Source organism: Hirundo rustica, chromosome 19, assembly GCF_015227805.2.
Source record: "Hirundo rustica isolate bHirRus1 chromosome 19, bHirRus1.pri.v3, whole genome shotgun sequence".
In the NCBI taxonomy this organism is placed as follows: domain Eukaryota; kingdom Metazoa; phylum Chordata; class Aves; order Passeriformes; family Hirundinidae; genus Hirundo; species Hirundo rustica.
In genome coordinates, this window is record NC_053468.1 from 484,440 (window position 1) to 501,808 (window position 17,369).

A 17,369-nucleotide genomic window follows, 5' to 3' on the forward strand; every position below is an offset into this window, starting at 1 on the left:
GATACATGGCTGCTGCAGAGGGCTTGTGGAGCTGGTGTGGAGGTGGGCAGCTCTGAGCACTTGCAGGTGAGGCTCCTCTGAGACTTGGCATGTTTTTTTCTGAACAGTTGTTCATTCCAGTTTTATTTTGATTCTAAAAGCTATGGGGGTGAGGAGAGGAAAACTGTCATACTTATGGCCTGTTTTCCATCCCTTGTTATCATTTGGGACAGATTAAAATGGATTTATAACACTATCTTTAGGTTATTTCCTCCCTGAGTGAAACATCAGTTGTTAGAAGCGGATGTTTAGTGTTAAGGAAAATAGGCTGTGGATGGAATCAGTCGTGGCTTCTTTCTGTCCCTGTTATGCAGAACTTGATAATACAAACTTGAATTATTAAAATACCAGCCTGAGCCCAGGATGGGTGCAGTCTTGGCAGAGGTTGTGTTTGGCTGTTGCCAGGCTGGCTCACTCCTTGTCTGGGGCTGCTGAACAGCGAAGGAAGGTCCCGCTGTCCTCTGTGCTGCAGCGTCAGTGTGGGGACAGGGCCCTGTGCTGGGATTTGGTGGGAATGGGCTGTGGGATGTCACGGTGCTCCTCCTCGGGACCGCGTGGCTGGTTCTGCTCTGGCCGAGGGCCATTGCTTCACCCCGTTCCCTGTGCTGTGAATAGGAATTTGAGTGTGAGGGAGCGCTGGTGCACGGCTCACCAGGGAAATGCCCCGAACCCCCAGCCCGTCTCTGTTCTGATTGTCCCTGGCAGGCAGGCTGGCACGTTCTCCCCGAGGCTGCATTGCTGTGGCAGGCACAGGCCCCGCGCTGGCTGCGGTGCTGCCCCGTGCCGGCCGTGGGGAACGCTCCGGCCGCAGCCGCCAGCGGGACCCCGGTGCGAATGCCTTATGGATACGCCTTAACAACCTGAGCCAAAAGTGTGGTGGGGCTTGACAGAGCGAGGAATCAGGGACTGACTGCAGCCACCCAATGATTTATTGGCTTCTGGTCAGGGCCCGGCCTGGGCATTGCTGGGTGAGGAGCCGTGGTGGGAGCGGGGACCCCCTGCTCTGTCACTGCATGTGACCTCCCTCCCCCCCTGCCTGAAGCATTTATTTATTTCTTTCATCTCGCTGTGCTCCCCGCGTTAGGAATGTGTCACTGGAGCTGCTGACTGAGCCCAGTCGCTGCCCTCGCTGGCCCGGAGCCCCCGTCCCTCCCCTGCACCTCGCAGGAGCCCCCCCGTCGTGCTCACCTGGGCAGGTGCAGTCTGTGTTTACAGTGAGGACGTGTCACTGTGTTACCAATTTACTGAAATACTGAATATTGACAAACTAGACTGTAAAGATTTTTATGTGTTTGGATACATCTGCTATGTGAAAAAGCAACTAATTTTGTACATATTGTATTTTTACTATTCAGCTGTACAATACTGGCTCTTCATGCTCCAGAATTTAGGTATCCAACATGAATGATATCCATGTAATAAGCACTTGCCTGAAATAAATATAAAACTGAAATAAACATGCACTGAAATCGGAAACAGGTTTCTGCATTTGCTTCCCTATGCTTTGCATGCAGATCTCTCACTTTGTTTGTGATTTCCCAGTTCCAAGAGCGATGCCTTCCCTCCCTCCGGAGCCAGCGCAGCCGCTGCAGGTGCGTGTCACGGATCCGCGGGGCTGGGAGCCGTGTGTGTGTCTGCATCCAGCCGTGCTGCCTTTGCAGCCTCAGGAATCTGTGAGAACTTGGAAAAGGGGGCCCTGTCCTGCTGAGGAGCCCATCCCAGCCCTGCTGCAGGGCAGAGGGGTCCCACCAGCCCCACTGAGGCCCAGCAGAGCAGCATCATGCCCGGGACCCTCCTCCTGGGGCTCTCCCACCCTCCTGTCAGGCAGCCCCGTCCTTCCTGTGCCCTGGGCTGGGGCTGTGCAGGGCGAGCAGGGATGGGCTGAGGAGCCCAGCCAGACCTGCCCCTTGTGGAACTGCCTTCTTTCTCTCTCCCCCTGCAGGTGCTGGAGCCCCAGCTTCTCCCGCTCCCTCGTCTCCAGCAGCGGACGTGATGGGCATGGACGGTCCCCCAGGACTGGGCAAGTCAAACCCCGTGGTGGCGTTGGGGGCCGCAGGTCAGGGGCTGGGGGGACAGCACGGGGCTAAATCCCTGCATTAGGAATTACTGCGACTGTGCAAAGGAAGTGGTGGGGGATGTGTGGGAAGGACAGAGGGACGGGAGCCAGCGGTAACCCCAGCTGTGCTCAGGTGCCCTGCCCACCCGAGTCCCACCGTGCAGCCAGGTGAGCACAGAGGACACAAGGACACTGGAAGTTTATTTAGGCCATGTCTTTGGATGCACTTCATAAAAGGCTGATCCCTGTTGATAGGGATAAATACCTGATTAGCACCGGTAACGAGCAATGGCTGAGGGATGGTTGCACCCACCCCAGCACACAAGAGGCCTTTGTTGGGCTTTTTTATGGTGGAATGGGGAAATGTTCAATAACTTCCCAGGGACTCATCTCCAGGCTGACCTATGTAGCCTAAAACCCTGGAACACTGCTGCGAAACTGCCAGAAGCAGGCAGGTGAGACTGAGGAGGGACCATCCCTGCTGCAGAGGAGACGTGGCCAGAGCAGTTTAAGGGGTTTGAACAAGGACTGGGAGTGATGGAGGAGGATGCCTCCTGGAAGTCCAGCAGCTCAGCTGGATTCAATGCAGCTGCAGCACAATCAGGCCTAAAATTTCAGGATTAAAACCCTTTAACACTTGTCCTAAGCCTGTTTCTGTTTGGGGGCTGGCTCAGGCTCAGCCAGTGGGTAAATGAAAGCTGCCCTTACAGTAATTTAAGGGACCTCAGGAGTCTACTTAATGGTGACCTATTTATTGCCTTGAACATTACAGCCCATGCAGTTCATCAGAGAAACATTAATTATATCTCGCCCTATCCTCCCAGACAGCCTCATCCCCGTTCCATTGCTGGAATCACCTTGGGGGGGAGAGAAATCGCTCCCAAAGAGCTCCACGGGATGCCTTGATGGTAAGTATTTATTCATAAGTTACATCTAAACATAAATAATTGAGCAATAAAGAGAATAATCTGCTCCCAACAAAAATAAATAATACACAACATTGATAAAATCCAATCAGACAGAATGTTCTAACAAATACAGCAAAGTTCACAGATTGGGTTAGTGTGAAACAGCTGTACAGAACATTCCCAGCATACCAGAGGAAAATAGTGCAGAATTATCTGTACATCCATCACTCCCTGGGCGCTGGGAGTTGGAGGTTTTTCTCACTCTTCTTATTCTTTTAAAAATTATTTTTTCAGTTTTCAAGTGAACAGACAGACACACCTGGAGCACTTCTGGGACTGCAGAGCAGCCCTGGGGGCTGTGGAGGCTGGGTGCTGCTGGGACCGGGGATGAGCTCAGACCTGTGCAGGGCCCGGAGCAGGGCTGGGAACAGGGCTGGGAGCAGGGCCAGGAGCAGGGGCTGCAGGATTCTGTGCCAGGAGCCTGGGCCGTAAGTATCCGTGGAATCTGCAGCTGACTCCATGAGCAAGAACCTCCTTCCTCCCTCCCTCTGGCTGGCCCAGACGTACACTTTGACTTAGCAGTGAGCACAGGTGAGAGTTCCACCGCGGGCAGTGCAGAGGGGGCCGGGAGCCCCGTTCCCCACAGCCCCTGCCGCTCCTCAGGCACGGGGCACACACTGTCCTGGGGCACACGGAGGGTCCACAGCCCAGCAGGGGCTGCAGCAGCAGCTCAGAGCCCCCCAGCAATTCCAGCTCCACCTGGCAGGGGCTGATCCTGCTCACAGACGAGCATCCGGTTTGTGTCTGCGGCTGTGGAGACTCCCTCCTGAAAGCCCTGCAGGGCAGGGAGGAGAAGTGTGCAGGAGGCTGGCACTGCCATGTGCTCTCCCTGGGATGTGAATCCATGGCTCTGCACAGCACAGGGAGCAGGAGCTGCCAAGGTGAGCAGGGTCCTGTCCATGTGCTGCACCTGCTCACCTGAGCAAGACGGAGCAGGGCCTGGCAGCTGGGAGTGGTCACGGGTCAGTTTGCAGAGTAAAACCAAGGCAGGTCTGTGTGGGCCGTGCAGGCTGAGTGGCGTGAGCCACTCAGCCAAGGCCAAATTGGTGTTTTAGCTCATGAGCTCATCACTGCTCCCATGAACTGTGGCATTTAAGTTAAGGCCATTCTCCCAGCCAGGAACCTTATCAGCTTTAATCCCTGCTAAATACAAACCCAAATGTTTTAACAACATGAGCTCAGACACGTTCTCTTCCATGTTCAAGGCAAAGACAGTGAGTCCAGGACCATGCTCCTCCAAGGACTCAATCCAATGCTTGCAGCAGTGGGCCCGGCCTTGCCTCCATGGCAGCGGCTGGCAGAGCACACAGGTGCATCCAGGCTTTACAGGTGCAGTAAGTCAAAATAGAAATGTTGCAGTTTGTCAAATCCCCCCTTCCAACATCGCAAAGATATGGACAGATGTCTTCTAGAGAGGGAAACAGAATGCAAAAAGATTTTGTCTAGAAATACAAAGTGAGTGTAACAAGGACTATCAAACACCAACCTCATCTGGTGAAGGGAGAGTTCGGGTTTTAAAAGTCTGTTACCATCTCCTCACTATTTATTACATTACATGGAAGATGCAATTAATTAAAACACCATTTGGAATTACAGTGCAAGGAATGCTCCATCCAGTGGCTCACAGCAAGGCCCAGGGACAGCCTGTCCATGGTCACTTGTTCTCAATCAGGGTCTGCACTTTGTAGACGAGGTCTCTGGCTATCCTCAGGATCTCTGCAGCATCGTGGTGCTCAGCCATTTCTAAGAGACACAGACAAACATCTTAACAGTCTGCACCACCTTCCAGCCCTGGCACTGGTGTTCATGTGGCATTGGCATTAATGAATTACTGTAACAAGCAGCAAGCCCAGAGCAGCATTCCAGGGGGCTGGTTTTGGAGAATTAAAGACAGAAGCAGATGAATCCCTTGTGCTGCAGGACCCGGCACTGAGACTCAGAGCTTAAAATGAGCAGGGGTTTGTCACAAGAATTGCACCAGTCTCAGTCAGACTGCACAGTCTCAGGAAGGGAGAAGAAGCAAAGTCTCATTACTTTTTATCAAAGTGGCTCTTACCATTAAAAAACTTGATGATATCAGTGAAGTCCATGTTGTTATCACGGATTATCTCTCGATAAACTTCCACAAGTGCTAAGGCAATGAAAAGGACAAAATGTTCTGAAGAGATGTGCTTTGCTGCCCAAATAACTTCCCACACTGTAAATACATCCTCGTACAACAATTCTGAATGGGAATAAACATTACAAGAGCATCTGATTATTCAACTGACCATGTCCCTTCTCTCTCACCAATGTCTACAGGCCTTACTCACACATGAACAGAACCTGAATTCCTCCTTTTCCTCTCCCCCTCTTCCAGCCCCCTCCTGTCACTTGTGCCTGTAAGGCACAGAACTGGCTTAAAGAACCATTACCACAGCCTGGAGGTGGGGTGGGGCAGAGCCAAGCCCAGGGAGGTACCTGAACCACGGTGACCCTGTGAGAGCAGCACAGGAGGCCCAGCTGCAGGTCTGGACGTGTGTCCAGCTCTGTCTCGGCTTTGCAGTGGGCCTGTCAGCACCAACACTGCTGGAGTGTGCTCGTGCAAGGATCCAGAGTGTGCACGCTCCAGGGGTGCTCCCACACGACACAAGGCACCTCACTCAAAGCACAGCGGCTCCTGAGCTATTGCTGAGCTGCTCCTTTTTATCACAAGGATAAAACAGGAGCTATCAAAGCTTACAGAGGAGTGGGATCACCTTCTTGAGCAAACAGGCATTTGCACTGGACAGGAACTTGGCTTCAATCACATTACCAGGAATTTGCAACTCCCCTTTCTAAGCCTGGACTCATTCCAGTGCTGTTTCATCTCAGAGCTGCATTGCCTTTCCTGGCTACAAACTCTGCTATGACCCCAGCTGCCACTCACCATCCACACCAAAACACAGACCTATTACAGTTCTACACAACTCTAAACGACTGGCACAGAACATGATTACCTCTTTTAAAGTCAAGCAGGAACCAGCGATAGCAGAAGTAAAAATGAGTGTAATCTCCATTCTGGTGCATCAATTCAAAAAGTTCTGAGTCCAGAATCTAGAATAGAAAACATCAGCTGTCAGATGTGGTCTGAAGGCAGCCAGGGTCAGAGGTGCTGGACTCCCACTCTGCTCCTCATCCCGTGGTCAGAGCAGCTGCCCTTTCTTGTGTGTGCCAGTGCTGTGTCCTGACTCGCTGCTGAGCTGAGCAGTCACAGTCAACCTTCACCACGACTTTAAAGGGCCAAGGGACAAAGTGAAGATCCTACTGATTTTCAACAAGTGGCAAATGTCCGCCTCCACCTTTGCTCTCAGGCTGCACCCCTACAAATCCACTTACAAATCCACTCTGCAGTCACAGCTGAACCCCATTCCTCAGAGCTCTTACCCTTCACTGTGGCATCAGGTGAGTCCTGAGCCCCTGCCACAGCCTTGTCTTCTTCCAGATGCCCTTAAACCAGACTCACCTGGATGAGGGAGCGCATGTTGGCAAAGTGTGTGTCCATGGCACCTCCATTGGGGAAGTTCTGGCTCATCCTCTTCATCAGGTGGCTGAAGCAGCTGTAGGCCAGCTGATCTGCAGGGACAAGGCAGACACTCAGGGATGGCAATTGTGGGACTCCTTGAACCAAAATAATGGAACTGCAGGGCTTGGGAGAAACTGGGGCTCCCAGGGTTTAGATGAAAGAGAGGTTGGTTCCTGACTCTGGACCATTTTTACTAGTAATGTTTCAAAGAATCCAGTCCGCAGTTCCCTTTTCAGTGTCAGCAACTGCCAGAACACAGTAATTTTACTAACTTTGGTAAAATTTGATCTGGAAGTCAATGAGTGACAGGGCAGCCCCAAGATACTAATGTTAGCCATTTCAACAGCCACAGGTGGAGAAAACACAAATCAGGAGCTGCAGGTTTGAATTTGCTGCTGACCCAGCCCTGGTTAATGCAGACAACTGAAACAGCATTTCTAAGGAAAGACCTCACTAAGGATACCAGCATGTCCCAAAGGAAAACTCTTCCTACCATTGTCAAGAATAACCATCAAAGGAGCCAGGAGGTCACACATGCCTTGGACATAACCAACTTCTAGGTGCTCCCAGACATAGCTGTGGAAAGAAGAAATCCTTGCATTGAAGGCTGATTCCATATGTGAAATAAATCCTAAGCAGCTGCTGAAGGTGTGAGTCTCAGAACCTTCTGACACTTCCCAGAGTACTTCACAGCCCTTTACTGTTTGCTGCCTGGATAAAGTAGCCCTCTGAGCATGGAGGTATCATCCTGATCAGGAGAAACCCAAACCTCAGAGTACATTCAGAGAACAGTTCTCTAAAATAGGGTCTGTCACTTGAGAATTCTTCTCAAATCTGCATTCCAAACTTGGACCCATGCTCTAACCTGCCATCCTGCCTGTTCCTCCTTCTGGCAAGTTGTTTTAAATTCATTAGTGAGAATTCTTATTGACTGTTATTTGCATATTATAGTTTATAGATTATCTTATGGATTGTGACAGAAACGTGAAAGCCATTGAGTTTACAAGCTCCTTACCTGCACATGACATTTCGGAGCTTCTCCAGATTCTCAGCAGTAAAATACCAGTAATTCCGGTCACATCTCTGGACATCTTTATCAATTCTGTGCAAATTTAAGGCAACAGTGTCCAATAACTCTATCTAGAACAGAGAAGTTTTAGTTAGATCTGCCAAGTTTACAGCATTCCCAGGACTCTGCAGATTTGCCCTGAGAATCACCAAACCAGGAACAGTACAATTACACTCTGAGCAGATGAGGGCATCAAAATACTCAATTACAGTCAAAAATGTCACGTAAAACACATTTGTTTTCACTGGGAAATATGCTAAACCTGTCCTATTTCCAAATGGCTATTTCCAGCTAAATAACTTCAGCAGAGAGAAGCAAAACCTATGCTGCTGTGTGACAGCAAGAGTAACAGAGGTGGTGGCATCTCAAATCTAGACTTGGGTTGTGGTTCTGTTTGACTAAGTGGAGGTTTTAGCTTGATGTAAATAACACTAGAATCTTACAAGCAGTAAGCTGTTACACCCCCAGGCCCTGGAGAGTTCTAACTGCTAGAAATGTACCACACTGATTGTCTTGCCCTCCTGCTTAAAACCCCCATATTTTTCTTGCTGTCTTATTTCCAATCTAGCTCAAAATCCAGATGGAAAGATTTGGATGTAAAAATCCTCAGCTATCATCCCACCAGCTGTAGTTTTAGTTTGGGGCTCTCTCTCATTAAATCCTACTTGAACAAGTACCAGTGTTTGCTAAAAAAGTGATGGTACTTCAGTCGTGACCTACTGTGTAGGACGCAGCGCAGACAGAGGCGACATCCACTAAATAATCCACCTGGGAACACAGCTGCTCCTCGGAGACAGAGTCCTGGGACTGCAGCGGCCCTGCCCTGGCTCTCTGCACGCGGGCTGTGCCCGCCTCAGTCCTTCCCGCCTCGGTGCCGCCTTCTTCCTCAGCCCCGTCCTCGAAGGAGCCGCCCTGCCCGTCGTCGATGCTGGACAGGATTCCCGAGGCCACCGAGTAGTTCCTGGAGGACGGCAGCCCCGAGTCGGGCGAGTCGAACTCCACAGCCGCGGGGGCCGGCGCCGCCGTCAGCGCGGGGTCCTCCTGCCCCTTGGGGTCCTGCTCCAGCGCGTCCGTTTCATCCACGGAGATAAACACCTGTGACACGCAAACCAAACACACTTCAGTAGCAGGGATCACCTGCTCTGTGCTGGCCATGACTGAAGGACCTACAAGGAAGAGATCTGGAGAGCTGTTCCTCTGCTGGGAGGGGATCTGCCTTCGTAGGTGAACCTCAGAGCCCTTTAAGCATGATCAGCTGTAGACCATCCAAAATTCAGACCTGCTCTTCACTCTGGTTTGGAGACACCACAGCTCCAAGCTCTGCCTAGGATTCAGGAGCTGTGCTAACCTCCATCTCTGCCTCCCAGGGCTGCACCTCTGCAAATGCTGAGCACTGCCCACTCCAGAGAGTGAGTGGGAAGGGAGTACCTACATCATTGCTGATGGTGGAGTCCCTGTGGATGAGCCTCTGGACGTGGCTGTCAATGCTGCTGCCCGATGAAAACTTGGCCAGCGTGGCTGAATGCGACTCCTTCTCTCGCTGCTTCACAATGACCTCGCAGGCCTTCCACTCAGCCATCACCTTCTGGTACCTTAGAGCAATGTCTGCATCCACCTGCAGACAGAGACATCCTGAGACGCTGCCTCCTTGCCAGAAGGCACTGACACTGGGAGGAAACAGGAGGGAGAGGCCTAAGGCAGGTGCAGGTCTCAGACTGAAAGCCCAGAGGGTGCTGAGGCCCTCTTCCTGCAGCAGCACATCTCTGTGACTGGAGAGGAGTAGTCAGGTGTTGGGTATTAAATGCAGGGAATTAATAATACTGTAGGCACCAGAAAGGATCCATAAAAGCAGGTGTATACGCTATCAACAGCACTGTGCCACTGTGACAGTGACCCAGGAGGGAACAGAAAATGTCACGTGAAACCTCACACAGAAGTCAGATGCAATCCACGGAGTAAGCGCTGCCTCTACCTGCATTGTCCCTAATTCCATCACACCTCCTTCCAACTCCTCTGTTCCAGCTCTAAGGTAGCCCTTGTGAAGAATTCCAGGTCACGGGTGTATAAACACCAGCCCGTACAGTCAGATCCCAGGAGAAACTCTGGAATCCCAGCTCCCGCAGCCCCGTCCTGTGGCTGCACTGTGTGGCCAAATCTATCTGCACTGGGCACCACGGGAGTAAAACAGATCTCTGGCACTGGTGGCTTTCTCTTTTGAAAGACAGCCACAGAAACCCCCTTGAGCTATTAAGGGACATGGAGCAATTTTGCTACTCTGTCACTTGTCAAGAGCTGAAGAGAAACCACAATTGTGAGCTGGCTCCAGGCTCCACACCCGGCTGCTGAGCTGCTACCCGAGCGTTTGTGCTAAGAGCTGCAGGCTGTTTGTCACTTGAGGTAGCTCTTGAGTCATAAATCATAAAATACAACAGTCAGTGGAGGGCTGGAGGACATCCACATCTGGGAGTAGGAAAAAACCATCAGAAGACAAAGATGATAAATCACCGGCAATGACTTCAGTTAAGGACACGGTGAGTTTCCTGTACGTGCAGGTGTTATGACTCTTTTCATGTCACTCATTTAACAGACTCCTGCATTCAGTGTAAGCTTCAGTGTCCCACAACTCATTCCTTTGAGAAGTCAGTTATTACTCTTGTTTACTACTGCTGTTGAGTAGCTCTTTACAATTCCAGGTTAAGTTCGGAGTACCCCTGGGTTAGTAGGGTACAAACTCAGGGAGAAGGATCTTCTGTAGGAGCCTGTGTCCTGCAGATCAGGTCTTTTCTATCTTGTAACATCTCTGTATGAATTTAGTGTAATTTCTATCATACAGACTCCAGTATTTATCTCCTCTTGCCAAATCTCCTATGTTCTAGCTGTACAAATAAATGCGCATGCTCTTTGGAGATAGGACTAGCATCCATGAGAGATGGCTTCACATATCCCACTCTAATAACTGAGCATCTGGGTCCTTTTGTTCACTTCCAGACATACTTTTTATTTCTACACATGGATCATAAATACAGTAATTCATATACCTGTGCAGATCAGAGACAGTAAAATACAATCTATGCAAGAAACCTCCAATATCCTGCCTTTCTTGAAAATCTGAGATTAAAAAAGTATGGAGCAGTGCTCAGTAGAACGTTCCTGATGTACACACTATAGAAAATCTATAATAAACATCTACTAAGATGACTGGATTCAGGGGGTAGAATCTGGACTGTGACCCAGTTTGAACAGTGAAGGGCTCTGTTTCTCCATCTGTGTTCAGAACTGGCTTTTAAAGATTATCGGGAGGAAAATAACTCAAATTGTCTCAGCAATGTTTGGTAAAAAGGGAGCTGCTAATATAGTGCCCCATTTGCAAGACACTGATTTGTCCATGGCAAGGCTCGAGGTCAGGCTGCCCTTCTGCTCTGCAGGTATATAAATTACAGATATAAATTACTCCCTGGCATGTAAAATAATTGGGAGTTAGCAAATGCCAAATGTTTTGATATATAAACCACTCCTTATCAATTTAATCCAGAACAGAATCAGCTACTGCATGAGTGCTACCTCCCTGGTAATAACACTAACTGAAAAGCAGATTAATGTGTTAATTATATTCCAGGCCAAACCTCATTACTGTTCCATCCAGTTCAGCCAATCTTTGGGTGATGTCACAGAAAAGCAATGTTTTACCACCACACAGTAACTCCAGAGGGTGCATCTCGGCTGCTCCCAGCTCCAGCAGAAGTCCATGCATGCAGATGCAGTACCATGGAGAAAAGGTAGTTATTTCAAGGAGCAGCCTGAAGTATAATTCAGCTAACAGACCATATAAAAGAGGGGTGAGTAAAATTCCCATCCCAATGGCAATGTCTCCCCATTTCCTAAATGACAAATTTACGGACACAGGGTGTGCTCAGGGCACGTGCATGCCACAGGCAGAGCTGAATGCAGGCTCCCTGACTTCAAGAAAGAAAGAACTCTAATTTAGTGACATTCAGACATTAAATCATGGTATCAAAACCCCTCTGCTAGCATGTGTTACTAATGTTTTCAGTCGTGTTTTTCCCTTGGGAATATTACACAGTAATAAAGACCAACAGCTGCTATTCAGAATGCAGAACCTACTCTGCAAATGTAACTCAGATTCCACAGAAGCTATGGCTTACCTGGTCCATCTCCTTCTTGGCCATGCCAAATTTGTAGTGACCTAACAAGAATGGCCACACTTCCTTCCGAATCTCGTGCTGGACCCCACCATAGTAAACTCTTCTTAGTAATTCCAGTTCCTTGTAGTTCTACAGTGGCCAGGAGAAAGAGGTGTTGAAGGCAATAAATCTGTATTTAACTCAGGTACACTCAGAGACACTTCACACTGAGTACAGAGACACTGAAATACATGCAGGACACTAAATAAATTCTGCAGCTTGATTCAAGCCTTTGGGGCCTTTGCTGAAATCCAGTCCAATACAGGCTCTCATGCCTTCCATGAAAATAATCTAAATCTGAATAGATCAGTTGCTTTGATAATAATTTATATCTCTGCCGTCATCAGAGAAGCAAAAGAGAGAAGAGGTTGTAAGAACTGACTCTCTGTCACGAGCTGAGGAGTGACCCCATGGTCAAACACCCTTAACGTTCCTCGGGGCGCGTTGCAGGCGATGCCCTGCCCAGCGGGCAGCGTGCAGGGACACGAAGGGGACGTGCCACTGACCTTCTTGTCCTTCTGGTACTTGCTCCAGACCTCCTTGGTGAGGCCGGCGGCGGCGCTGGCGGGTCTGTCGGGGGGCACGATGCTGTGGTTGACCAGCGCCGAGAGGTGCGTGCGCACCGTGGACAGGTGCCGGCAGTGCGCCAGCCCTGCGGGGACACCGAGGGGCAGCTCAGCCGCAGCCCTGCCTCAGGGCCTCCTGGGAACCCCCAGGGACAGTCCTGCCTGCTCTGAGCTCGCTCTGCCCCGTGTGAGAATGAGCAATTACAGCAGAGCCAGAGGGCGAACAGATCAGACACAGACCAGCAACATCCACGCCTGTTACGCTGCCATATAAAACTACATTCTGCCCACACTGTGCATCGCTCCTCCCACTGCCAGCTGCAAAACTCACAGATATTGAAACACTGGCACTGGAGTTACATCCACCCTACTGCCCTGAACTTAGGGTCAGACTGCTTTCTAAGCCAAACATCCCACGTTGTTTAGATAAGCATATGGATACCACACGGCCCAGACATAAGAAGCTTCACTTACATCCATAAAAGGCTCTGGAAATGATCTGCCTCTTCATGCTTTCACACAACATCTTTAGTGGAGTTCTGTGGACAGGCATCAATAGGACAAGAGCAGGTGGTGAGGACAGAGAGCATCAGGAATTTCATGCTGATCCCTGTGTCCCACACACAGCAGTTTTTTCTCTGCACCAAGATTTATTTAGTTAAAGGACACAGTAATAGCAAACTCCACCTATTAAAGCTTTTCCCCCACGGACATTTTGGCCCCAGACACATTTCCACACAGCCCCAGTTGCTGCACGTGCACTGTAGAGGTCTGTGTCAAATTGAACTGTTGCCCTTCATTCAATTGTTAATGACTTGTTAAAGATAACATTCCCAGAGCTGAAGTATTTTACACTAGACAAAAGAACTAGATCCAATTTTTCTATCAAAATGTGACTTGAGCATAGTTTAATAGGTTAGTTTTAATAAACCAAATTCCTTGCTGCCTAAATTAATCTTTTTATGTTAGAAACTACTTGAAAATTGTTACTCTTTGCCTTGAGTGCTGCAACCACTCAAACCTTCCTGCTTTTACCTGTGGCATGCACAGTCCCCAGGAAAGCTCTCTGCACAGCTTGCTCACCGGTCACGGATGCAGTTGCAGCAGCTGGGAACGTCGTAGGGAGAGCTGCCCATGGAACAGGAGATACAGGAGGAGCCCTGGCTGCAGTGCTCCAGCTGCCACGACAGCAGGTTTGCCCCAAAGCCTTGCATCTCTATCATCTCACCGGTGTCTGTGGAAAAAGCAAACAAGACAGGACATCAGCCTTTTCCCTTCTCTCCCCCTCCTCCTTCCGTGCATCCTGGTGGTTCATGCTTCACTTCTCAACAGGCTCTGAACCTCGGTTCCAGAAACAGGAGAGCAGCATCCTCAGAACCACTGCTCTGGCATGCTGTGCTGTGCAGGGTCCCTTCCCAGGAAGCCAAACCCCTTCACCATTTGCCCCTCTCTTGCCCGTGCACATCCCAGTTCATGTTTCAAGAGAATAGAGAAAAAGGTACTGCAGTAATAACTGAACTGGTTCCTGTGTAATACAATGGAAATGTTATTTATGGCCAGAAGAGATCATCTAGCCCAACCTTCTATTTAATTCAGGCCTCAGAATTTCATTTTGCAGTTCCTGGAATCAGCCATGGAACTACTGGTTCAGCCAGAGTGAAAGCTGGAGCACAAAAGAAATTAAGGCGAACTGAGTCAGTTACTTCCAGAAGATGCTTCTTTCCCCCTCAGAACCAGATCCTAAAATACTTAGCACAGAAGGACAGTTCCAGTCCTGCTAATGTCCACACTATAAAAGGATACTCTCTACAGGAGTATGTGATCCAACTGTAAATGCAACTTCCCGAGTTATCCCTGCTCCACCAAATCTATTTGCCTTTTCAACCAGCTTCAGAAAGGCGACTCAAAAAATCAGCAGCTCCCTTCAGAAAGCTTGGCTTCAGCTCTTCAGCCTTCCCAGCTGGCATTTGAACTCGTGGGGATTTTGGTTTATAATAAATAACTGGCCTTTCAGCTCACCCATGATTAAAATTAAGGCAAATACAATAATGTATGTCATAAAGTATGCCACTAAATTAACAGTTTAATTACAAGCAAAATCCAGTCCCCTGGGCCGTGCTTTTAAAACAGGTATTTGTTGAGTGGTGGCGGGGGGGGGCAATTCCAAACCATCTCATGCATTTTAAATCAAGGTAGCACAAAGCATTTTAGGAGTGCCTATTAAAAAGTGGGCAGAGGTGGGGGAGGAGTGGAGTAAACCCATTTGTTAACAGAAAAAGCACAGGCTCATGCGGAAGCAGTCATGTGTGTTTCATTTCACAAAACAAAGTGTGATGCAAAAATGCTCTTCACCTTAATTCTTCAGGAAGGAGCTGAACGACCCAGTCTTTATTGCAGCTTCTTATTGGGTTCAAATGAAAACCACTGGATAAACATTTTTAGATCATTAGTTTTTGCCTCCCCTCTGCAGACAGGAAAATTGGGTTTTTCAGTTTTAATTTTTTGTTTTTTAGAGAAACAAGGAAAGAACCCCACAGAACCTAAAGATTCAGATGAAAGGTACCTGAATTAGTGAAGAATTAGAGTGAACAGCATCTTTTATTTAATTGTAATGGTGTTAGCTGTAACTTCAGCTACATGCAAAAGTCAAGCATGTTGCAAAATGTCAAAGCAGATGGCTGGCAAACCTGCTACAACAGTGTTGTCATTATGGGACGGGGCTGCTGGACAGACAGCAGCCCAGCCAGGCTATTCCCAGACACATTCCTAACTCTACCCTCCCCTTGGAGATAAAATAACCCAAAGCAGACACCTGACAGCCATTCTAGTGGGATAACTCACATGTTCTATCAACTGACTCAAGACTAAATTGTGTTACTTATGCTTAACGTGTATGTGGCAGTTAAATGTTCTCCTTCCCGTTTTTGGCCACATCCAGGTACAATCAGTTAGGACACACTGAAACTTCCTAAAACAGTCTCTTTTTTTCAAGGGGAATACTATTTTTGGAACTTCTTTCCATCCATGCCTTCCAAGAACTCTTTATTAACTTGGGCTGAGCTTTATCAATTTCCAGGGGCTGCTCCCTTGGGATGAGTGTGTGGGCAGTCTAGAAGAATTGAGGCTCTCCTCAGAACACCTGTTCATACCCTGGTCTAACCCACAACTTCAGCATTGTACAGAGATGCAAGGCAATTATTGTCTCTTGCAATCACTCCCACCAGCCCAGGGTATAAAAGCAAGCACTTCTCAGAATTGAGAGCTAAACTATTGGATGCCAAATGCACACACCTCATGTGAATATCAACTTAAATAACATTAAGAAATAGATGACAAATTTGTGGAGGGTGGTGGAGCTCATAGCTGATCCTCTGAAGCCCACCCAGCCTATGGATGCAAGTGGAATGAAAGCACCAGCCCCAGACAGGCACTGCCTCTCCACACAGCCTTCTGTGCATGCTCTGCTACCTCATCGGGGTGAGATCACAAAGCTGTTACACTCCCTCCTGTTCTCCTCAGGACCTGCTCTAGTATCCAGCCTTTATGAGGGTAGGGCAGGAAGCCCCACAGGAGAGGAGCTTTGCTGCTCAGCAGCTCACATCAAGGGAGAAGGGAAGATGCTGCTCCTGCTCCCCACGGGCTGTGAGCCCATTCCCAGCCTCTGTGCACAGTCACCTCCCTCTCCACATCTCATGGCGTGAGTGAAATGGCTGTCCCTGTGATAATGCCAACACTGTTGTATGCATCAGTGGAAGGAGCTGCAAGAGAGCTCTGGGACACAGGGGGAGGAGGATAAAAACCTTTCATCCTATTAGGAGCTGTGAGGTTCCGAGAGCAGATCATTGATAGCATTGCGTGTAGCTTATCTTCCTCCTCCTCATCATCGTCAACAGAGGTAGAGCGGCTGGCAGCTAAGTGGTGGTAGTTAATAGTTACTGCTCAAAGAAAATAGTGAAAGAGGAGCATAAGAAGAAAGAACTCAATGCTGTGGGAAAGCTCAAAAGGACATGGTCAGCAAAGACAAGGGACCTGAATCGTGTCCTCTGCTCGAGGGCACAAGCTCTTGTAAATGGGTGTAAAACTGAGTTTCTCACAGAAACAAAGCATGCTCCACCAAACTCAGGCCAGCCTTTGAGTGTGCACAGGCTGTGAGAGGACACGTGGCACACCATGGCAAGGGAGGAAGATCCCACTGCCAGCCTGCAGCAGCTGAGTATGCTCTCGAGCAAAGCTCCACAGGAATTCTAGGCTCCAGCTAGCTTCTGTCCTTCACTGTGCCCTTAGCAATGCTGTGGCCTCTTCTCTGAAACCTGTGCCAGATGCATCTGGAAAGCAAACCCTCGCTGCCAGCTGCGTGTGGCTCTGCAGACAGGCAGAGTTCCTGCCTGGCACAGGACCTGGGGCTCTGCAGCCTCTTCACCAGGCCAAGGCACAAGGTGCTCTGCTGGTGTGTGCAGACTTACCTGTGCCAGCCCAGGAGCCCTGACAAAGGCCAGCCAGCACCGTGGGCCACGCCTGGGAGGCTGCAGAGAGACTCCTGCTTTCTCAGCTGTCCCAGTATGAGCAGTAACTCCCCTGCAGGCTTTAGGGTCTGATCTTCCCAGGAAATTCTTGCTTCTTTGCCAAGGGGAATAAAACTGAACATGCTGTTTGAGAACGAACTCAAATGCCTTCTTGCGTGTAAGGAATTTGTATTCACTGATGACATGAGGTGGTTTGGTGCTTGGGAATTCATTTTGTTTCCTAGGAAGGGCCTTTATTTATCCATTGTTAAGTTTGTGCTTCCAAGCCAGGAAAACTTAGCCCAGGGAGTTCTTGGGGTACTTTTAAGAGTTTATGGTTGGGTTTTTTTCCTAATAACAACATTATGAACAAGCATTGTGGCCAGTAAAAACACCCTCACTTCAGGAACAAAACTGCTCTTG

General features: G+C 49.2%; 1 protein-coding gene across 6 annotated transcripts in view; it reads right to left on the reverse strand.

Annotated features, from left to right (window-relative positions):
- Positions 1–2,608: 2,608 nt before the first annotated feature.
- Positions 2,609–17,369, reverse strand: part of SGSM2 (small G protein signaling modulator 2) — a 38,631-nt gene continuing 23,870 nt past the window's right edge. For 2 of the 6 annotated variants that reach the window (XM_040082523.2, XM_040082522.2), the window contains exons 12-24: positions 16,245–16,379; positions 13,528–13,678; positions 12,919–12,983; positions 12,385–12,530; positions 11,840–11,968; positions 9,109–9,291; positions 8,397–8,771; positions 7,623–7,747; positions 7,101–7,183; positions 6,548–6,657; positions 6,042–6,138; positions 5,120–5,287; positions 2,609–4,806 (exon numbers count right to left, since the gene is read on the reverse strand). In XM_040082523.2, the coding sequence (XP_039938457.1) occupies positions 4,718–4,806; positions 5,120–5,287; positions 6,042–6,138; positions 6,548–6,657; positions 7,101–7,183; positions 7,623–7,747; positions 8,397–8,771; positions 9,109–9,291; positions 11,840–11,968; positions 12,385–12,530; positions 12,919–12,983; positions 13,528–13,678; positions 16,245–16,379 (1,856 nt within the window). In that variant the 3' untranslated portion in view covers positions 2,609–4,717. The remainder of the gene's footprint in view (positions 4,807–5,119; positions 5,288–6,041; positions 6,139–6,547; positions 6,658–7,100; positions 7,184–7,622; positions 7,748–8,396; positions 8,772–9,108; positions 9,292–11,839; positions 11,969–12,384; positions 12,531–12,918; positions 12,984–13,527; positions 13,679–16,244; positions 16,380–17,369) is intronic. The other 4 variants (XM_040082525.2, XM_040082526.2, XM_040082524.2 and 1 more) reach the window with 3 other exon arrangements.